This window comes from Condylura cristata, unplaced genomic scaffold (genome assembly GCF_000260355.1).
Source record: "Condylura cristata isolate star-nosed mole 26May11 unplaced genomic scaffold, ConCri1.0 scaffold00007, whole genome shotgun sequence".
Lineage (NCBI taxonomy): Eukaryota > Metazoa > Chordata > Mammalia > Eulipotyphla > Talpidae > Condylura > Condylura cristata.
The window spans coordinates 44,044,797-44,069,428 of NW_004567108.1; the positions used below are offsets into that span (position 1 = coordinate 44,044,797).

Here is a 24,632-nt window from a genome sequence, read left to right on the forward strand (position 1 = left end):
GAGCTAGCTAGCTCTCTTTATTTTTTCCAATTTTAGGGAAAGAATAAGATTAGCACCCTCAAAATGCTGCTACTTTTCAAGGATATGGTCTTTGGCTCGCTTTTAATATCCCATGTATATGTTAATATGACCAAAGCTATTAATTTATCTATTAATTCCACATCTCTGAGCTTCAGATGTTCTAAATGACAATAGAACATTATCATCCAAAAAGCATGTCAAACTCTCATAAGTCTTTCACTTAATCAAATCTTTCTAAAAAATGGCTCTTCTTCCTATATTTCCTCTTCTTCCTACCCTACACCGAAACATTCTTTAATTCTATCTCTAGCAATATTCAAATATTTTCCCTTCTTTTTGTGGCCTTCAAAATCTTTTATAATTTACAGTAAGTATTTACCAACTACTTTCTTTGACCTTAGTTTACCATATGCCATACCAGTGGACTCACTGGTATCCTGTTATCTTTCTAAAATAAAAAAACTTAGAACTCCTTTCTTTAAACTTCAAAGAATGATTTTTTTTTAAGATTTATTTATGCTACAGAACTGGGGTACAAGCCAGACATGCAGAGGCAGTAAGAGGATTCATCATAGACAGAGTGGGTAACAGAACAGGCAGATCAACAAAGTACACTGTTGAGGGGAGCAGTGGGTGGGTTAGGAGAGGTCTGCTACACCATGTGGATCACCATCCTGGCCAGGGATCCAACTCGTGCTGCAGTGGCTGCTACAGCTTCACCTGTTGTGCTTTAACCTGTTGCGCCACCAGGGAGGGCCCCAAACAATGATTCTCCCCGCTCAAAGTCTGCACTCCTATGTCCTAGTGCCAGGAGTATATCAAACAATTCAGTACTAGAAATTACTATGCCAACATTTAGAAAAATCTGATAGACTGAACATATGTATTGTTTTCTCCTGAGATGAAACTGAAAGGTTAGAGGGAGATGTGTTTTTTAAAACTCAAAAGCCATGAGCATAAAGCAGCCTGAGAAGAAATTTAAAAAACAACTCATTTTTGGAAACTAAAGAGGAAAGTGGTAAGTTAGTAAGATGGAAAAAAAAAGAAGCTCAAAGCCATTAGTGAAAAAAGAACAAGCAAACAGATTTACATTACAGAAACCAAGAGTCAGAATTTGGTAGTAACAGATGTTTTTGGAAGGGTAAGGTTGAAGGAAAATATTAAAAACAAAAGGACCTTTAGAAAGTGTTTAAAAACAGGGCCCTCCCTGGTGGTGCAATGGAGGCACCACAGCACTATGAAGTTATTGCAGCCACTGCAGCATGAGTTCGATCCCAGGCCAACGGGGTGACCTACATGGCATGACAGACCTCTCCTGACCTGCCCACTGCTCTCCTCAGCAGTGTATTTCAGTACATCTGCCTGTTCTGCTTCCCCTCTGTCTCTAGTGAATCCTCACACCCCCACACCTCTATCCTGTACCCCACTTCTGTATGTATAAATAAATCTTTAAAATAGAAAATGTTTAAAAAGCAGCTGCCAAGATTTCAACTATATGCACAAACAGTTAAAACAACTGGCTTTTCCCTGAACCAGCATAAAACTGGCCAACAGTTTTCTAGTTAGGTAACACAAAGGGTGTGAGAACAGGGAGACATCAAGTAACCTAGAGGAAGGTACTTTTTATGAGTGAAAGGAAATAAAACAAGCAGGAGACAAGAAACTTCCCCCTATGAAATAATCCAACTTAATCATCTTAATGGAAAAAAATACAATCAGCAATTTTCCTATATACATTCAGTCCATGTAATAACCTTTTCGATGCCCACTCCTGTATTTATACCAACAAAATATTCATAATCATTAAAGTCAGGTGTTCCTTATTTTTTGGTTGTATGCTTCAAGTTCTTCACAAGTTAATCCTATCAAGATAGGATTAAAATATCTAATTAAAATTTTTTTAATCACTTCATAAGAGATACTATGTATAGAGATGAAAGCCTGGGGAAGTATATTTATCAACATCCTCAGTAGAATATAAGAAAATACATTCATGAAGCGAAAATGAGATGGTATAAAGTGATTACTGGGAAAAAAAAAAAAACCCTCATAGACATTCAAAATATAGCAGGAAAGATAAAGTTAAGGAAAATCTCCAGAAAGCAGAGCAAAAGAAAAAACAAAAGACCCATAAGAAAATGAAAAAATTGGTTCAATCCTCTATTACCTAAGTAATAAGAGATTTAGAAAGAAATAAAAGAAAAATAGGAAGGGGAAGGAAATGAGCAATATAATAATCTGGAATCCAAGAACGTGCATTTCCAATCTGAAATACCCACAAGTATCCAGAAAATGGGAAGAAAATACATACACCCACATCATCATCATGAAACTGTAAAACACAAACATGATACAAGTTGCCAGAAAGGAAAAAGAAAAATTGATACATTCAAGAATCAGTCATTAAAATCATTAGCACTGGATTCCTGAGAGTTACTCTGAAAGCTGGAAAACAAAACTATACCACTAACATTTTGAGAACTTGATATACAGTCAAACTTGGTTAATGTGAACTGATCAGTGTGAAAACATTCATATATACAAAAAATATATCTTTAGAAGAATGCCCTGGCATTCACAGACTCAAACAGAAAGGGCGAGTAAAAGAAGACAAAGAAAAGAGGCATAGAACACATCCCACAGAGAGGACAGGCAAGAAGAATCCTTTTGATGAAAGGAAATGCAACGGTAACAACTGTGCACAAAGATAGAGCAAATCCAGTCTAGACTATAAAGCACGTAAGATCTTCCAGATTTCAAGATGAGTAGCAAATAAATGATGTGGCCAAAGAGATTGAAGAATCGTTTAGAAAATAGCTGAAGTGTGTAAATTCAATTACATACAACACAATCTAATGGGCAGAATTCCAAGATTCTTGGCCCTGATGTAACACTCTACCAGTTATTCAAATAAATAATAATCCAGACACCACAGTGAAGTAATTTCATATATTTGCTTGAATTTCCAAATCAAAGTGACCCATAAGATAGTATAATTATCCAAATAGGCCGACCTATTAGATGAGTCTTTTAAAATAGTTTTTTCTAGCTAATTGTATAAAGGGAAGTCAGAGACTCAAGGTCTCAAGTGATAAGACATGCCAGAATCTTTCCATTGCTGTGTTGAAGATGAAAGGGCAAAATATCAAGGAACAGGGTTGAATTCTAGGGAATGAACGGGGCCCCAGCTGGCCTCAGAAAGTGAACTGGAACCTCAATCCTGCAATGGATCAGAACATGAAAACAAACACTTCCCCAAAGCCTCCAAGGGAGTATTTAGACTCCCTCAACTTCAAACTAGCTGACTCTGATCAGAGAACAGACATGGTGTGCAGAATATCTGACTTACAGAACTCTAAGCTGATAAATAGACAAGGTTTTAAACCTCTATGTATGCAGTAATTTGTAACACAACTATAGAAAACATTTATATTAACAAAGTTATAAATATAGAAGTAGAGATCAGGAGGATGGTTATATAAGAAAGTTAGCTATAACAGCAATGACATATACAGTCTTCATATAAATTACAAAACAGTACTTATATAGACACAAAAAAGTAAAAACACTAAATAATGACTTGAATAACAATAAAATCATATAGATGGATAGAAAGGTAGGAGTTACATATAGGGGAATGAAAAATTAAGTCTTCATTATCTATACAGTAAAAGTCAAGAGGTAGAATCAACAAGGCCCAAATCAAGAACTAACTTAAGGGCTACAGGAAAAAAAAATTAATAAACCAGGCTATTAATTTTAACCCCAGTGGCGATGGGGTTAAAGTCAGTGCTATAAGTTATTGCCAGCCACTGTGGCATAAGTTCGATCCCAGCCAGGGAGGTGACCCACATGGCGTACCCCTCCTGCCCTGCCCACTGCTCTCCTCAGAAGTATATTTCAGTAGATCTGCCTATTCTGCTGCCCACTCTGTGAACTCTCTCAACCCCCACACCTTTAGCCTACAATCAAATTCTTGTATGCATCAATAAATTAAAAAAAAACAAGCAGGATATGAGATAAGCCACTTTTCATAAAAAATCACTAAGAACTGACATTAATTAATACAAGAACAATGTTCTCAAATAACTGAAAACATACTTTAAAATATAGTCTCTATTTTAGTATTAAGTATTATATGCTTTCTCCAAGGGCAGATGATTATTGGGCTGCAACCTTGCACTCTTGGTTTATATAAATACATAAGACACTTAAGTACTAGAAAAAGATCTTATACACTGCAAATATGCCATAAAGTTACCCAGACTCCCTAAGATTTCCTGAGGTAACACTGCCTGAGGAGATACAGAAGTGAGCTTTTCTTGTATATTCCACACGAAATTCTTATATTGAGGCTAAAAGTTTATTTCTAGCAGAGATATGATGTCTTTTGTCACTCCCCCTCCTCCATTTGTTCCACTGAATGACAACTGTCACTGGGCAAGGATGTAGTGACTAGGTCCAAGTCAAGGTTTTTTTCCTCTCAGTACCAACTACCAAAACCTGGTCCCACTTCCTAGAAAAGGACCTGTGAATGCTGTCTCTGTTCTGTTACTTAAAAGAGTAATCTCAGGCAAGCCACTAGCCTCCGTTTAGGAAACTTGTTAAGTCTTTATATCCTCTTTTATTTATTTATTTTTTTTAAAAGATTTATTTATTTATTCATATAGAACTGGGGTACAGGCCAGAGATGTGAAGGGTGAGAGGATTCACCAGAGACAGAGTGCGGAGCGGAACAGATCGACGAAGTACACTGCTGAGGGGAGCAGCGGGCGGGTCAGGAGAGGTCTGCCTCACCATGTGGAACTCCTCTGGGGCAGGTGGGAATCGAACTCATGCGGAAGTGGCTTAAGCTTCTTAGTGCTGTGCTTTAACCCGCTGCCCGCTGTGCCACAAGAGAGGGCTCTATATCCTCTTTTTTTTTTTTTTAAAGATTTATTTATTTGTTCATACAGAACTGGGGTACAGGCCAGAGGCTCAGGGGCAGTGAGAGGCTTCACCAGAGACAGAGTGGGGAGCAGAACAGGCAGATCTACAAAGTACACTGCTGAGGGGAGCAGCGGGTGGGTCAGGAGAGGTCTGCCACGCCATGTGGTCTCCTCCAGGGCAGGCGGGAACCGAACTCATGCGGAAGTGGCTTTAGCTTCTCAGTGCTGTGCCTTAACCCACTATGCCACCAGGGAGGGTCCTATATCCTCTTTTAAAGGAAGGATAGGATATCATCTTTATCAGTTAATCACAAAATTTAAAGAGTAGCGAAAGGTGCTAGACAAGAAACTTATTAAATTATATTTTTCCTGGTCCTAGATTCCAAGATGACCACGAAAGAGAGGAAAATGGTAATGTCATAAAAGGTGACAGCCCATATAGAGCCCGTTTGCAGCACCACCCTGCACCCAATGTGTTCCCAAGGACAAAGCTACACTAAGTTCCTCAATCAAAACATAGTGGAAGCTACAGCAGTCAAGGACATGGCCTAAGAGCTTCGATGGCTATGTGTTTCCCAAGATGTACATGAAATTACATCAATGCATGATGAGTTGTGTCATTTACAGCAAGCAAGTCAGGAGTACTTTCATGAAGGCCAAAAAAACCAAACACTACACACAACTATGTACGTATGGATGCTGCCCCCACAACCTCTTCCAAGATCCATGTAAAGGAATTAAGCCTTAAGGAGGGAAGAAAACTGTCCTCTGGGAAAAAATATAATGGTAATTGTACTTTAAAAAATGATGTGTCAATACTCATTTATTTTAAGCTGCCTTGATGGAATTAGTAACTGTAAAATTTATTATGCAGAAAAGCCCTGAATATCACAAAAGTGCATATAAGATACAATGGACTGTATAACTCGTGAATCCATCATCATTGTAGAACACTACACCTAATGAAAGAAATGATCTCTGAAAAGCAGAAAATATTTTTCAGAAGATACATATATGTCCAAATAATTATACGTATATGAAAGACAAAATCTGAGTTCTTCCACTACCACTAACGTAAACAATACAAAAACAGTTACAATTTTTTAAAGATAAAAAAAACCCTACATTATAAAACGGTAGAGAACGTACCTGAACAAGATGAATAAGTGTTGTCAGAATAGCACATCGCAACATATTGTGTTCTTCACTCTGCTTCCAAAGAAGAGGCAGATACTGTACCAAACATCCTACATATGGTCGTATCTATAATAACAGAAAAAGGAGAAGCAAAAGAAAGAAGATGAATTTCTTCAAAGACACTAATAAAATATTATTATGTTCCAGGTGCCCTCCCTGGTGGTGCAGCGGGTTAAAGCACAGCACTAAGAAGCTAAATCCACTTTCGCATGAGTCCGATTCCCGCCTGCCCCGAGGAGATCCGGGCTGACCTCTCCTGACCCGCTCGCTGCCACCCTCAGCAGTGTACTTCGTAGATCTGCCTGTTCTGCTCCCCAGTCTGTCTCTGGTGAAGCCTCTCACCCTCCACATCTCTGGCCTGTACCCCAGTTCTATATGAATAAATAAATCATTAAATATATATATATATTATTACATTCCAGACAGTAAATATTTACTGCTTACTAGATGTAATATATTAAGCACATATCTTTTTAAAGCTAAACCAGACATTATGGAGACTCAGATCTAGAGTATGTACACTTAAGTACATTTAAACAAGAATTATATTTACCATATAAAATTTATGTATATATAAGAATTACTGAAATTAGCTATTTCTTTAGCATTTATTGGATAATGGTTTATATTCTTGTTCTTTTTTTTTTTGATGAAGGAGTTTATCTAAACTGTTCAATACATTCTGTTTTAAGAGAGACAATATTTACTCATTCATTCAACAATTATCTTATGGCATCATCCAAGTATCAAGCCCTGAAAACACAAGGCACTGGGAAGAAAAAGAATATAAAGATAAAAATATATAAACACACAATTAAAAAGGGTTAAGTGCAATGGTGATGGTGTACACAGATACAGAAGAAACAAAGGAGATCCTTTAAAAAAAAATGTTACATTCACTACAGATTGTTCCTAAATTACTAACTTTAAGTCATGTTTTTTTAAAAAACCCAAGAATAATTGTCAGTTTTGAATAATATGAATCATTTAACTTTTAAATAATATAGGCAAAGTAAAGCTATTAATGAATTGTGTGTGTGTGTGTGTATAAAATAACACACACACTCCACTCATCTTCCTACCATTTACTTTCCTGTTTGTAATAAAATTACCTGCATGTTGACTCTTTCAATCACACAAGAAAGGACATGCAAAACATGCATCTTTGTGTCACATTCTGTAACTTGCTGCAGCAACTGAAACAGTAGTGTGAACATGGTTTCCAAATACTGCAGGTAAAAATAAAAGTTTGGAAGAGAATTGTAAAGACTTTCACGTAGATAGATATAGACAGAAATAAGAAATGAAGCTAAATTGTAACTTCAAAGTAATAAAGATAAAGCAGTCAAAACCTTAACATTACCTTAACAATTACAAATTATTCAAGTTGCCAATATTTAGGGTAATATTTTTTTCTTCTTTGCTGCTAAATACGTCCATTTTAAAATTTAATTCACTCACAACCTGAATGTTTTCAGAAAAACACTCTAATTTTCACTTTTGTGCCACTAACTAAATTGTAAAGTGGTTTATAACTACTCTTGCACATCTGCCTATCTCCAATCACAAATGTTTAGTTTAGCAAGTAAACTAAAGTAAAAGGAGCACCAACTGCTGGCAACAGCATATCAGCTTTGTAATGTGGGCCTTACAGAAGTTGCAAGGGAATATAAATTTTTGTAGATACGTACTTGTTATTCTAAGAACAACAGGATATTTCTTATTAAGAAACAGAAAACAAGCATCATCTGCCTGGCTCTTAATTACTACATTATAGAAATATAGAAGTAATTTAACAATCATAGGATGCCAGATACTTATACATAAAACATTCCTTCAAATATTTGTCTCATTTTTATACAAATTTCTAAAACACTTCTTTCACTCAAAAATACTCTCGTGGTTGATTCTTTAAAAAAAAAAATCTATAATCCACAAGTTTCCCCGTTTTATGAAACCCCTCCAAAAGCAATAGACATTTTATCGTTAATCACTTCCTCCAGCCTCTTAAAAAAAATCTAAACACTACTGCCCCAGTCTTCCTGACATATTTGACAAGGGCTTACTGAGTATCAGTGATGTAAAAACACCATGCTAGGGGTTGGTGTCAAATGAGAAACAAAAAAAAATGAATCAGACTTGATACTCAGATCTTTAAGTAATTTGCAATCTATACAGGATACAGACACGAACAATAGAAAGGACCAAACTATGAAATAAAAGTAATAGATACATATAAATTAAAATTCATGCAGAAATGCAGCTACTAGACATTTTATTTCGTGAGGGGAAAAAGGTTTGCTCCTAATAAATGACAAGATACCTAAACAAAAACAAGCAGAATAAAAATGAACTGTTATGAATAAAAGTTACCAATAAAAGTAATTCCAAAATAATCTATTACACTTTGAAAGTCTGCTTCAATAAATAACTTCAAGTATAGAGTAATACTTAACATTCAAAAGACATTAGCATAAATTGTTACAAAAAACTATGAATAAATAATCTTACCGGTAGAAACTGATCTGTTCTAAATTCAAAATCATCAACAGGTAGACAGCAGTTAAGGAACAATGAGGATAAAAAAACTAATGAAACAAAAACTATACTGTAAACCATTTCATATTATTTTCAGAAAATAATTAAAAATTTAGAAATAATTTCTGAGCCTCTCTGGTGGCAAAGAGGTTAAAATCTCAGGGTTACTCAAGCTATCACTGGCCACTGCAGCATGAGCTTGATGGCCACTCAGAGAGCTAACCCAGATGGCACAGCAGACCTCTCCTGTGTCACCCCCTGCCAGCCTAAGCAGTGTATTTCAGTATATATGCCTATTCTGTTCCCCACTCTATCTCTGGTGAGTCCTCCCCACCACCCCCATCCCCCGCAAATATGGACTGCACCCCTGTTCTTGTATGCATAAATAAATAAAATAAATCTTAAAAAAAATACAAGTATTTAATTTCTTCCCAATCAAGTACTTTAAAATTTTTAAAGGATATTTAACTTCAGAGTTGTAGCTGTCTCAATACGAACCTAAAAGAAAGTATATCATAAGCTTTTAATTAAGAACCACTGAAAAATATTAATATAACAACAAAAATTTTATTCCAAACCACTTTCTTTATTTTTGGGGGTAATATAATAATCTAGAATTAAAAGGACACAACCCTCATTTTGCATCAAAAGTTAAAACAAGGGCCTCCCTGGTGGCCTACGGGTTAAGTATCAGAGCCATCATGCTATCACCACTGCTGCCTGAATTTGATCCCTGGTCACAACATGGCATAACAGACTTCACCCACTCCTTCCCTTCGCAGTATATTTCAATAAATCCCTTTGTTCTGCTCCCCACTCAGTCTCTGGTTAAATCCTCTCAACTACCCCCACCCCCACCCCAACACCTGAGGTCTACAACAGAGCTCTTATATGCATAAACAAATCTTTTTAAAAAAATAACCTTTCCCAAAAAAGGGAAGAGAATATTAAAAAAAAGAGAAAACACAAATTTACATTTACTAACTCAACTACAGGAAGTCTTTAGAGTAGCTAAAAATATATGTTCTGAGATTTTCTAATCCCAATGTTTGCATATATAGAAAGGTTTACACATATTCTTGACCTTCCCAATAATGTCTTTGTATATAAACATGTTACCTGGGCAAACCATACCATGAGAGCATACTCTCTTCTCCTTTCAGCTTTGCCTAAAACTTGATCTAGCTAAATTGGTATGAACTCACAGTTTCCAAAGTAAGTAAAATGAAACTTAAATCATGGCTATCTTCTAAACTCTATAAAATAATGTATCTACAAACTTTATTTCCTAGCTAAGAACTATATTGTCTTAGGTGCTACACTTTCTGCAGCATATTAGCAAGCAACTAGTGACTACACTAAAATTAAGAAACTCTACTTTACAAAAAGACACAGAATGTGGTTGGGAAACTACAGAAAGATTCAACTGCACTTATAATGTTTTATTCCTGAAATAAAGCATTTCTCATATTTATACTATTTAATGAAATTCAGAGTAAATTCTCAATTATTTACACAAAGTAGACAATATTTAAATTGACAATTCATAGATCATTTCCACTGGTCTTGCAATGTACCATCGTTCCACAAAAGATTGGTAGATTAGAATTTCCTTTGCTTAACATTAAAAGTAGTTTACATTATCATGGCACATTGAGAAAAGTGAAAGTACTGAAAGACAGTATTGTGGTAATTTTAAATTTTAAAAAAGGGAGGGATATACTAAGAAATAACTAAAGATTTTAGCATAATTCAGGGGGCAAAATTATTCCTTGAAACTACAAAAATAAATACATGGATTCACTTTTTAAAAAGGATACACTGGAGTCAAAACTAAGATGAAGACAAGGAAAAATGCATATTAAGTCATGAACATATTCACTCAGGCATACAATAGAGCACCAGTAGGGAAAAAAGCTAATCTACACAGTATCAAATGTCTTTAATAAACCTATTTAAGTAATGTAACAAAGCAGCAAAGTTATTACTTTTTTTGCAGGGGGGATAAAACAATGAAGAAGTTATAATATTTTCAGTAACACAAAATCAAGACTATTATCTGAATACTTATATAAAAAAAATGTACTAAAGATACCAAAATTATAAAAGTCTTTTAAAAAATACTCAGGAAAGAGACAACAGTAAGGGTAAATAAGGGTAAGTAAGGGTAAATATAAGAATGACAAATTCTATTCCAAATTAAATAAAAAATGGTATGTAAGCTATAAAAGGATCTTTAAAATCTGTCTTCTTTTAGTCTAACTAAAACAGTATCAGTGATTTTAGGATGGTGGAGTTCGAAATTTCATTTCAATTATTAGTGATAAGGGCAAATTATAATCAAAGGAATTTCTTCCCTCATACCATTCACCAAGGAATAACTATATTTTAAAGGATATAAACCACTCCTGATTTGAAGTTTAGCATAAATTAAACTTACAATAATGAACAGTTTTAAGACATTTAAGTGACATACCACTAAGTCCTGATCTTGAAGCAAGTTACAAATTGCCTCATATAACATGGGTCTTAAGTCAGACTTGAATTTCACAGAAATCCACTGACCGATGAGCCAAATCACCCTGCGTCGCAATGGTTTATATCTAGAGAGAAAAACCATGAAATTATAATATCAAACATTTTAAGAAGATTTTTTTTCATTCAATATTATTTCATCACTTAACATGTGACACAATCTGCATTTTTAAAATAAAAGTTAAAAAGTTACTTCTTTATATCACAATAGAAAAGTACTATAGTATAAACTAACAATAAAATTCTGACCTGGATAAATGAATTCTTAGGCAGATATACTCTAACTTAGGCAGATATACTGTATTTATGAACTTTAAACATATATATATCCCAAAAATCCAAGACAACTTCTGCTGCTCAAATAACTAAAAACAATTTATCAGAATAGGCATAATTAACTCCTATTAGTAGGTTCCCCAAACTATTGAGGCACTCCTGCATTCAATTCTCCAATTCTACAAATTTCTTTTTTTTTTTTTAAGATTTATTTATTTGTGTATACAGAACTGGGGTACAGGCCAGAGGCTTAGGGGTGGAGAGAGGCTTCACCAGAGACAGAGCGGGGAGCAGAACAGGCAGATCGACGAAGTACACTGCTGAGGGGAGCAGCGGGCGGGTCAGGAGAGGTCTGCCACGCCATGTGGTCACCTCTGGGGCAGGCGGGGATCGAACTCATGCGGAAGCAGCTTTAGATTCTCAGTGCTGTGCTTTAACCCGCTGCGCCACCAGGGAGGGCCCCCAATTCTACTAATTTCATGAAGACTATCTTTAGTACACTGTGAAAGATTTCCAGACATGTGAAGTATTCATATAACTTAAATGGACCTCAGTTAACTCTTTAATTTTGATGAGTAAGAAATTTTAAATTTCTTAGTGTCCATGTCAAAGTAAAAACAAGTTAACATTTTAACATTTATCTCTAATATATATATATATATATTAGAGATAAAATACAATATGTTTATACCTCCTGTCATTTCAACATGTAACCTGTACATATTTTACACACTGCTTTAGTTTTTAATGTAAATGTATTTGATTAAAGTCATTTCCTTGTTATACTAAAAACATTTTAAGTGCTCAATAACCTTATGTAGTAGCTGCTGCACTGCAGATCACAGAGCACTACAGACTACGTTGCCTCTAGGGTTACCTAAAATCAAATCACAGTGATATTCCCATTAAAGGTTCCTTTCCATCAAAGGCTCACCAGATTTCTGAGGGCAGAGTCACAATCCATCAGTGTTACCACTACAGGCTTAGGATACTACAGAATACTGCCAATATAGAATTGAAAACATCTGTTGATTGAGTAATTGAATTGACAACTACTGATTGCAAAAATTACTACTTTGGGGCATAGAATTGGGTTGTAGGCCATAGAGGTACAGGGGGTAAGAGGATTCACAAGAGATAGCGCTGGGAGCAAAACAGGAGAATTTATTGAAATATATCACTAAGGGGAGCAGTGGACATGACAGGAGATGTCTGCTGTACCATGTGTGAGTTAGCTCCTTAGCTGGATCACTCAGGTAGGTTGTAGCAGTGACAGCACTGAGACGTCACTCCTAGACCACCTAGGAGGTCTCCAAAATTACTTTTAATGCATCTCCAGCTCTAACTCTTTGACTCCAAATATTTATGAAATGACCATCTTTTATTCATTCAATACTATAGTCAACAAAAGTAAAGTCATCTACAGCCTACGACGTGTACCCTGTCCACAGAAATAAATCAAAGTAACTGTAGCATTTAACACAAGACAAAAAGTTTCTTGGGATTTTCTTTTTTCAAATCTCTCATTTTAAACTAAGAAAAAATTGTAAAACCTATGAAAGGATCTTTTCCCTTGTATTTCACTCACTAAGTACTTAAAATTAAAATAATTAAGCAAGAATTCAAATGCATGTGAAACTCAACAATTGGGCCAAAGACCTACTAAATGTACTAGGCCCCTCATTATAAGCCTAAAGCATATACAAGTCCTTTTTGTCACAGTATCACAACATCCTACTGCTCCCCTCCAAAAGACCTGTAGTGCAAGCTTTTGCATTCCAAGGCAAGTTACCTTATCTGGATGTTACAGTGATTAGGCTACTTCTTGACATTAGGTCAAGCCCCTCAGTGTCCAATTTGCTTCCTTTTGTACCTACTTTTTTCTAAAATTTAGAAATATTCATCTTTCCCTATCATTGCATAAAATTTCCTCCTGCAATATCATATAACATCAAATACTCACACAAGATCTATGAGCAATCTGCAGCTAGTGTAGCACGAGTTCAACCCCCAACCAGAGAGGTGAGTATTTATGATCCACATTTAAAGTAAAATAACAACAGCAAACTATTTAGCTTATTTTTCCATTATAAGGTTCATAGTCTTTTCTTTCTGTTCTAGAGGCCTGTCAGTTAAATCTGATTTTTTAAAACATGTTCACTAGAAAACCAATATGATAAAATAAAGGCATAATAAAAATAAAATTGTATACTTGCCTATTGTGAATGACTTGTAATTCTGGAAGAAGTTGGTTTTTAAACCACTGGTCAAAATCCACACTGTCAAACAGCTCATAAGCAGCCAGTCCAACAGCATTATAAACTAAGAAAAAAAATTGAGGAAAAAAAAAAAATGAAAGATTCCAGATACTAAGCCAAATGCTAAGTGTTCTTATACAAGAAACTAAACCTTAGGAAGTATTCTGAAACATGTAAAATGTTAATACATTAGTGAGGAAAATTACTTAAGTAGACATTCTAGAAACATTTCAGCATTCTTCCTAAATAGTCCCTAGTGTTTTGTTTTGTTTTGTTTACTATTTTAAAGATATTCATTCGTTCATTCATTCATTCATTCATTTATGCATGCGTGCATGTATAAGACAGAGGTTTGGGGGAGGATTCACCAGAGACAGAGAAGGGAAAGTATAGGCAGACTGACTGAAATGCATTGCTAAGGGGAGCAGTAGCTAAGATAGGAGAGGTCTGCTGCACCATGTGGGTTAGCTCCCTGACCAGGGATTCATGTCAATTCATGTCCCAGTGGCTGGTGAAAGCTGTATAGCACTGAGACTTTAACCCCTATATCACCAGTGAGGCCCCTATTCCCTATTGTTTTTAAACAGAAAATTAAACACATTAATAATATTCAAGTCAAGACCCTCCAGGGTGGTACAATGGGTTAAAGTGTAGATCTATGAACTATCTGCAACCTCTGCAGCATGAGTTCCATCCCCAACGAGAGATGTGACCCACATGGCGTAGCAGACCTCTCCTGTCTCGCTCACTGCTCCCCTCAGCAGTATGTTTCAATATGCCTGTTCTGCCACCCACTCTGTCTCTAATGAATCCTTTCACCACCACCACCACCACCATCACCACCACCACCCCACACACACTTCTTGCTTGTACCCAGGCCTCGTACGCATAAATAAATAAACCTTTAAAATGAATTCAAGTCAAATTACTAAAATTTTAAAATAACATGTTTCTAAGTAGACACATTATTTTATGATTTTATCTCTACTTACCTTTCTCTATCCTCATCAATCATCACAACCCCATAACCACTTTAAAATTAAGCCAAAATATTCCCAGTTCAAAACTTCACTATTTGCTTCCCTTCCATTCGGATTCTTGTACTGCCTCTTTTGCTTGGAACCCTCTTTGAAAGCCGTGCCCTGATCTTGCACAGCTAAACTTCCACTTATCCTTGTGTGCTCGCACTAAACTCTTTAGGAGCATTTTCCCAGGAACACCAAAACTACTGTGGTTTTCCATAGTACCCTGTGATACTACCTATTACATTTATGTATTTCCTTTAGTAGATGCATTTTATTTAGTTCAATTCACCTGAAACATGACCACGTTATGAACATGCAGTCAACGGTAGGTACATTCCCTTCTTTACTGAGTCCCCCATGGGTGCATGGTGAGGTGGACGCCTGAGCACACTGGAAGGCACCCACACCAAAACCCTTGTGCCCCTGGGAAAGCCCTTCCCTTCCCTGATTAGTCACCGATTCTCAGCACACCTTTAACACTAGGCAAAATGGGAAAATTAATCACTGCCACTTAATACGTTCTGGGGGGAGCTAGAGCATTTCTCTTTTTCAGTTTTAGGGAACAATTCGACCCACAAACAGTCTTTTATCTCAACCATGGGCCAGTTGCCTTGGATGCCCACCAATTATGCGGTGCACCCACCTTCAGCTAAGAGGGCAGGGACACTGAAATAAGGGACCTAGTGAGCTTCTGGGGTGCTGACACAGATGGCAATCTGGATACAACACTTGCCCCTATTTTCAGCATTTGTTATCCTGCACTGTGTTATAACTAATTGCCTGCTTACTTGGTTATCTTCCCCACCAGAAAGTTCCTCTATTTTAAGTACCTTTTTACACCAACTCTCAAAGATACTTGCCACAAAACAGATGAACCACTTAGTGAATAACTAAATATTTCAAATCACTTTAGTTCTACATACCAGCATCTTTGATTAACAGTGCATTCATATCTTCCACATTAGTGGGCCCTGAGAAAATGAGAATTAGTAAAGGTAAGTAAAGGTTTCTATGGCAATACATTATATGAACTCAATTTATTAATTTCCCAATTTACTTGAATACTATATATCCTGTGATATTAAATATACATATAATTATAGGAGTAAGTCTATATTTTGTTATCATAATCATCAAGGAACACATGTAGTCATACATAATTTTAAAAATCATTTAAGACATTTAAAAATGTTATGCCAAGCAACAATCTAGCCAAACATATGCAGCAATTGCTAACTATTATGTTATACCCTTACTAGCAAAGAATACTCTCAAAGGAAAGAATCAAAAGATAAATTCCACAACAGAAAAAAAAGTAAGCAATTCATACAAACACTAAACAGAAAAAAAAAAACACAGTTACAATACATTTAGTAAAAGGTGACAAAAAAATGGTTAAGACATAAAAAGCAGTTTATTCATTCAGTATATATTTTTAAGCTAGAAAGAATTTTAGCAAGCTATTAAAGTACTTTTCTATTGTCAAATATCAATTCTTAAGCTCACTATTCCAATATGATCAAGAACATCCCTGATAAGCAAATTACTCTAGGACTACATATAAAACTAAACTGAAAATCTTATCAGCACACATAGCACTTTTGCAGAGTGTAATGAAATAGCCTGATCCACTTTTCTACAGTGGTGTAAATAAATGGATGGGAAAAAAATGGATATAATATTCTAAATCCAAAAATCAACTTTAGTACAAATACTACCAAATTTCAGAATCTGCTATTATACATTAAGAAACCAGTAAATAATGATATGTTTGTAATCAATAATATGAAAAACAACATAAATTATCTTTAAAAATTAACAAAGTAAAGCTTGACAGATTAATTCATTTTCCTCCTTGATTTATAAACATTCTATAGGGCTTTTGAGGAAACAAAAGCCTAACAAGTGTGCTATCACCAGCTATCACAAACAAGATCAGCCATCTCCTTCCCTACTGCAGATTCTTTTGTTATTTCCTTATATCATCACCTGCTCAATCCTTGCTCCTGTAAAATGTGATTCCTGCCATTAAACCAACTAACCAAATAAATGTTTTCTACGAATATTCTACTGCTTTACAGCAATGGATACTTCTGATAACATACTCTTTTTCAGGGTACACTATACATCTTTTTATAACTCTAAGATAGTTTCTTATCTAGCTGTTTTTCAGGGCCTTTCATCTTGGCCTATCACCTTAGTCGTGAAAGTTTCAGAATTTGACCCTGAACCTCTTTTCTTCTTAGATTCCCTTACGTACATACTTCAAAAGTATCTATTTCCAACTCTACTAATTACAGAATTCCCTGTAATTAAGAATCAAAAGTTCAGGATTATATCTGATTATTTTGCCTTGCCCAACACTGGCAATCAATAACATTTTTAATAAATAAGGCAGAATACTGAGAATAATATGTAAACAAAATATATGTAATCACTGTATAGAGTACAGAACAGCAGAAAACTATAGATAGTATAGCAGAAGAGTCAAAATAAATCACTGCTAAATGTTAATTACTTATGCAAAAGTGTGATAATCAATTGCTGACAATTAATCATTCTCTTAAATTCCTCACATTCTCCTTATTCCCAATGCCACCATTATGAGACTATCATTTATTATTTTATCATTTTCTCTGCACAATTCCAACAACATGCTCCAGATAGACTTTTATCCAAGCACTATACTTTGATGTCTATAATTTTGCCAGCTGCTGGTAGTTCTGATAGCAAAATCTACTACACACAAAATCTATTTAAGGCCTTCTTACATGAAGTTTATTCTTGTTCTCAATGCTCAAGGTAACCTCTTTAGAAAAGAACATATTGTGCTTTTCTTAAATTTGTATCTATTATATGTTCCAGGAAATAGTGCATTGCACATGGTAAACACTAAACTATACTAACTGAACATTAAGTAGATAAGTCAAAGTATCACAAAATATACTTTACCTTGAAGTGTTTGCATCATTTCTAGAAGTACAGGAGTAAGAGTTTGATTATATTCATGGAATATATCTATAAATAGCACTTCAGTGCAAGGCTGAATGGAAAAAAAAAACAAATTTCTAATGAAAAGCAATGACATATTATACTGGTTTACATCAAAATAATAAAAAAATATTTTTTAAATTATTTTAAAATTCCAAAACTCAGAAAATGTTTGCAATTCCTGATATCTTTTAATAACATTATTTTTAACGACTTTTTGTAAACACAGTGAGAAATAAAATGAAATTGTAGTAATTCATAATATACAGAAGGTTTATTTCATTACTTCAAGCATTTGGCATAATATATTCAAAACTTTGAAACTACAGAAAATAAACAATATTTCTAATTAATCATTCTTTAAATTAAAAAAGGTTCCAAAGTCACATTCATTTATACATTCAGTACTATGAATAACTGACTATTCAGGAATTAATGTTAAAAGTTAAATAAAAACAATGGCAAAGTGGTTAAATTATATAAGCCCAACTTTTCACAAAAAAAGAATTCAAGGACTATATTTGTCAAATATTCCTAAAATGCTGATCATATCAATAATGTATGTTAAAAAGCATTCTATAACTAAAAACAATGGGCTGGCTTTGAGAATTACATTAGGTGGTTAAGAAAAATAATGCATCAAAGAAAAGCTTTATACTTATTGAAATATTTAAGAGAAATACTATTCTAACCAGAGATTTAACCTCCAAGAATATTTTTATTTATGCAATGACAACTGTTTCCATTCCATTTGACTACAAAAATTTGTTTTGTAAATCCCAAACTTGCAAAAAAAATTTTCCTCATAATTTGATCAAGTGCTTTCCTCTCAAATATAAACCCTTGCAACTATATGTTTCTGTCTGATTTAATGCTCAGTATCTTTAAAAGTATTATTCTCTAGTAAAAGATACAGAAATTTTTCCCTATCCTTCACTTAACACTCACCCTCAAACTGTATTTCCAAGAATCTCCACCTGTTTCTTCCACTGCTGCAATTAAAAATATGACAAATGATGTTCTCTAGAAATGCAATGTTTCTAAAATTTCTGTCTGAAAAACTGACTTTAAATAATATCACAATAATATTTCTGTGAAGTCTTTTAAGCATAACACCAATAGATCATTGGGAGTACAAGGCTTAAACACAGATTTCTTTATTATAAAAACAGCTCACATCTATATATAACAGTCACTGATCAAGAGTTTACATCCATCAGCATTCTCAAATTAAAAAGTCTTCTGAAGAAAGCACAACGTGCTTATCACATCCAGAGCATCTGGCATCACATGACACACCCTCATGTATGTCATGACAATACTGAGAACCATTTTACTTCAATAAATGCCTTACAAGTTAAAGTAATTAGTCATATTTCACATAAATTTGTTTATTTATGAAGTAAAATACCTCAGGGCTTTTCAAAAATATATGTTTTATGCTATAATATTATATCTACTACATTAAAAAATAAAATACAATACTTAATCTAAAGAAAAAAACAAAAAAGGTACAAAGTATTATTTTTCTCAATGAGCTAGAATTGCTTTTATGTGACAAAAAGAGGAAGATTAAGTTTTCTAAAATGTTTAAGGCTTTCTTAAAACATTAGTAAACAATATGTGTATATCTACACAAGGACACCCAGATGAAAGGATGAGTACAAACAAAAAAGGAGGCTACGTTCCACACAGATAAATTGATTCACACAGAGGTACTTTACCATGCACACAAATCTTTGATTTTCTATAGCATAGGCCCTAGTAGAATTAATTCATCTACTTCTAAACTTCAAAAGATAAAAAGATCTCCTCTAAAAATACTTTACAAAAGAATTAATTTAAATTAAAATTAAAATTTTAATAGGTAACTCATTTAGTAATTCACAAATTTTCTCTTTCAAATTTCTTTCTGCAGTAAAATATTTTCACAAATATAAAAAACAAAATAAACCTCATAGTAGAAATTGATCTGATAATACAGTTAATTACATATATATTTAACTAAATCCATAATCTAGTCGTAAAAACATAAATTAGCTTCACTGAAGAAAATTCTGTATTTTTGAATAAGTAACTCATTTTTTATTTCTAAACTTATTCTAAAGACTAACACAAAGGGTGATTTTTTAAAACCGAGATAAAAAATGAAATATTAAAACACTGTTACTATATTTATCATTCAAAAAGATGATATCTGTATAGGAAGAGAAAAATCATGGTAAACTGAAAAATTCTTACTAAAGCCTTCTGGATCTTCTTCCCACATTGTTAGTTCTTCTTCAGTTAACAGAAAATAATGAGAGACTAATCGTCTACATATCTCTGTCAAAGTAGGGTATGTGAAGAATGCCATCTTTATCTTGTGGGCTTCAAGCGTTTCAGGGCTGCTATCTAAGCAAATAAAAATGGCCTCGTTAAATTACAAATTGTCAATTTCGTCATCCACAAATCTCAAAGACACTTTCATTTATGCATACCACACACTCACAGCAGACTTGCTTCTCTATTACTACTATACTTACACATTACCATATTAAATTACACATCATATTGTAAAGTTTCATTTATGTGTGTGTCTCTCTTTCACTCTTGTTCTCAAAAGGCTTCCATATTCACTTTGGTACATGAATTAATTCCAAATAATAGAATAAATAAGTTAGCCTTCTAAAACCTACAATATTTTTGTAAAATCAAAAAATTTTTAATTGTACAAATAATCTACAATATAAACCACAGTAGTTACTAAAGCATTTTAACACTTAAAATCCCTAGTCTTCCACTGATCTGCGTACAACTAATGACAGATTATTAATGTATTTATGAATTTTTAAATATGGAATTCACATAAACTAGGCTCTAATCTTCACCTCCATTTCATATACTATTTTACTTCTCAGACTAAAGTAAATGTATTTCAAAAAGTTAACTTCACACTTAGATTAAAATATGGAAATGAAAAAAAAAACATAGCATTACCTTCAAAATTTTTAGATGGCTTATAAGCATAATTTTTGACAATCATCTTAATAAGATTCATGCACTGGACAATGAATCGTTCAAATGTAACACCTTCACCAACTTCTGTAAATACATAGCTTACAGAAAATTCTAGAGATCTCTGAATTAGAGGAGTAAATGAGAAGGGATGTTGATCCAAGAAGTCCAAAAGCTGTATGTTAAAAATAAAATTATTAGGTAATTTTCTCAAATTCATCCATAAATACATCTTACATTGTAAGTTTGCTAAAAAAAAGTTTGGCAAATTTTAAACCCTGATGAGGAGTTTGTATATATGCAATTTTACGTATTAGGTACTTCCTGGGATACATCATATAATGTGGACTGTATCAGATTAAATCTCATAACAAGAGTTTCCTATTTTTATTACAGGGTCTAAAACAGGCTTATTTCATACTTGATAGGAAAACAATGGATAAATACACTACAGAAAAAAGTTAGGCCTTTAAAAAGTTAATATATAAGGGTAAAGAATCACAACAGTACCCTGCCTATCCTGCAAGAATGGTAGTTTGGTATATCAAATAACTGATGAGGAATCTATTTATAAGAATTTTATAAGATATACAAAAGAATATTAAAATGAGAGTGCCATTATTTTGTAACCCCTAGTCAAAAAAATGAACAGAGGCAATGATCATCAATGGCTGAAAAAGCAATAGGATTAAATAGGCTATTGAGGAATTTTACACAAGACACTCACTCATCAGTTTTATACAGACACTGGATTTCCTTGATGTGCAATATGAAAAACAAGTACCACTGAACATTTATTCTTGTCATTCCCACCCTCCTGAACAAAAAGTCTGAATGTCATTAAACCTCCATTATTAAAAATTTATAAGAAATATGAGAGGAGGAGGGGTAAGGAGACAAAGGAATGTATTGATTCAGACATCAGGAGACAAACAGCAAATCCAAAACATGGAAAATTCTACAGAAAATTATTTTTACCTAGCATAAACAGCAAGGGGAGGAAATGGAAAGAGAACTGACACCATGAACTTAACTTCGACAAAAATCCATGCCCATTGCCTAGCACGTAAATGTAGCTATATAATTCTATTCAAAAGATGTTTGGTATTGATGATAATCTGTCATTCTGAATAAATCAACTTCCTGATCTTACTCTGCCTGCTACAAGTGAGCTACTTCCTGATGAACTGAGCTGGTAACCTCTTTTTGTTTTTTTTCTTTAATAAGTCTGTGAAATTAACTTCTCTAATATTTTTTAGGGTTGATTTTTGTATCAAGGTGGTCTATACACTAAAATATGCGGAACAGAAATTTTAGAAAGAATAGGAATATATTCTTAAAGCCTTGAGATATAAGGTGTTTCATTTTAAACAGTGTTTTTAAACAGTAAAAAATAAGTTACTTTACATCAAAGTGAAAAAATGCTTATAAAATTTATTTTCCTTACAAAATGAGTATACATTTTTTAACCTAGAAAACATCTTTAAAATTTCAAAAACTTACCACTTTAGTAAAAAGAATGATGGTCTTTTCCAATCTATCTCTACATACATTTTCTGTACCTATACTTCTACCTGTTAAAAATACATTTAAATATTAGGAAAAATGTACAATATTCTATTATTCACAATGCTAAAAGTTTTTACAAAAATAATGTCAAATACATGTTTTCATATTTTGCAGTATAAATTCATTAGTATGCATCCCAGACTTCAAGTAACTATAAAAATAATTTTTAAAAAGAAATACCAAGATTCATATTTAACAGACATAATAATCTTTAGTGCCATTTCACAAAATGAATCCTAAAATATAAATTGAGCCCATTTTAAAGTCAATGGGTAGAAATCTTACCCATGAATCATGAATCACATTTTCAAAGTCAAAATGAGTCACAGTTGAAATACTTTTCAAGTAATATAAGTTATAAACAAAGCATTGAAAAATAATGTACTCATCATTTTTCTTATGTCTTTTGAGAATTTTCTCCTGATGACTAACCTGGCACAATTTTTTTTGTACAATCAGAATAATGCCATTCAGTATATCAACTGCTGTTCTCCAATCACATTCTCTTTATATTCTCTTTTATCATTTATCTTATTCTCCTCTCTAGAAGGAACTCTACTCTTCCTTCTGCTACATTCATTGGGATGAACAGAGAAAAATGTCTATTTTAGAAAAACTATAGCTGTCTGATTCATTCTTCCATACTTGGTATTCAGGACTGTGCCTAGCAACAGATTCTAATGTTTGCACTAAACTGAAAATGAGTGCACCAATCAGCAACTCCCTAAAAGAGTTCACATATAATATATAGATAATACATAGTCCCAGAGGATGTAACCCCCTCAACACAAACATATTCACACACACACACACACACACACACAGGATTTACATGTTCATGTGTGCTTATATGCATGCATATATGTGTTTATCCTAGACAAAGGGACTTACAACCCCATGGAAGAGAAGGAATTTAACAGAATATTAATATTAATACAACACAATGTAAATATTATATTAATATTAATACAACACAAATGTAAATACTAAATATTCTTATATGAGGTAGTAGATTACCAAGAGTCCTAAAAGTAAGCTAGTAAAGATTATTAGAGAATTACAAAATGAATGTACCATTATAAAAAGTTGCATCATACAGATATGTAAAATGTACTGAAACCTGAAACAATAAAAAGTCTCAACTGCATTTGCAAATTTTTAATATCTGTTAATATCTATATGGAACTCCTGTTAATATCTATATGGAACAGCATTTCAGCAGAATATAGCCCAAAGAATGGACACAAAATAGATTTTTTAAAAAGTGGTCCCTCAATACATAAGACAACACAAGACAAGACAAAACAGAACTTCCAGCTTAAATTTACTAGTAAATTTAATATTAAACTACAAGATTTTTTGCTACCTCACCAGATTAGCAAGTACAGAGCTGATGGAGTAAGTGAATAAGGATTCAGTAAAAACTGTAATGGAAGTACTTACTGCATTCCAGAAATTGTTTGAGACGCTCAAATATTCCATGTAAAAAACCCTAGGAAAAAAATTTTAAATGCTCTAAATTTGTTTTAATGAAAACATTTTCTTTTATAGTTTTAAGGTATACTAAAATAATATCTACCACACCACTAAAAACAGTTTTAAAATAACAGTCCACTATTATGAGCAAGTCTTCCACAAAAAAATAACTATATATATTTGAGGCCTCCTTTCAATTACCTATATCACTGTGCAACAAAAATAAGAATTCAGCAATCAACTATCTCACTAAATGTGCTCTATTTTATTTCTCATCACAGCTTTTAACAGATATATTGCCTATCATGTGTCTGTTCTCACAAAAATTTAAGTTCCAGGCCTCCTTGGTGACACAGAGGTTAAAGTCTCAGCGCTACCAAGCTATAGCCAACCATTGTGGCAGGAGTTCAATCCCAGCCAGGGAGCTGATCCAGACAGAGCAGCAGACCTCTCCTGTTTCGCCGCTGTTCTCCTAGGCAATGTGTTACAGTCAATCCATTTGTTCTGCTCACCACTCTGTTTCCAGTGAGTATTCTCACCCTCCACTCCTCTGGTGTACACACCTGACTTCTTGTATGTATAAATAAATAAAAATAAATCTTAAAACATAAGTTTCTTATAAGTGTCAAAATTTAGCTTTAATTCTTTTTTCCTGGATCCAGGAACAATATTTGGCAATAAGGACTAAATACATGAATACATGTTGCCAATCACTTAAAGCAGAGGTTCTTAGTCTCAAACATTTGATATGCCTTAACCTTAGTTATCAGAGGAGAAATATTTTAGCCTTCATCATATGGATCCAGTGGACCCCTATTTCT

The 24,632-nt window shown here is 33.8% G+C and overlaps 1 protein-coding gene across 2 annotated transcripts in view; it reads right to left on the reverse strand.

Annotated features, from left to right (window-relative positions):
• IPO11 (importin 11) overlaps positions 1-24,632 on the reverse strand; it is a 113,819-nt gene that overhangs the window by 57,696 nt on the left and 31,491 nt on the right. Inside the window, exons 9-21 of one of the 2 annotated variants that reach the window (XM_012721955.1) lie at positions 23,779-23,827; positions 22,270-22,340; positions 20,749-20,941; positions 20,011-20,163; positions 18,718-18,758; positions 17,731-17,821; positions 15,702-15,749; positions 13,712-13,817; positions 11,161-11,287; positions 9,149-9,182; positions 8,658-8,698; positions 7,259-7,375; positions 6,099-6,212 (exon numbers count right to left, since the gene is read on the reverse strand). In XM_012721955.1, the coding sequence (XP_012577409.1) occupies positions 6,099-6,212; positions 7,259-7,375; positions 8,658-8,698; positions 9,149-9,182; positions 11,161-11,287; positions 13,712-13,817; positions 15,702-15,749; positions 17,731-17,821; positions 18,718-18,758; positions 20,011-20,163; positions 20,749-20,941; positions 22,270-22,340; positions 23,779-23,827 (1,185 nt within the window). Of the gene's footprint in view, positions 1-6,098; positions 6,213-7,258; positions 7,376-8,657; positions 8,699-9,148; positions 9,183-11,160; positions 11,288-13,711; positions 13,818-15,701; positions 15,750-17,730; positions 17,822-18,717; positions 18,762-20,010; positions 20,164-20,748; positions 20,942-22,269; positions 22,341-23,778; positions 23,828-24,632 lie in introns of both variants that reach the window. The other variant, XM_004678275.2, reaches the window with a different exon arrangement.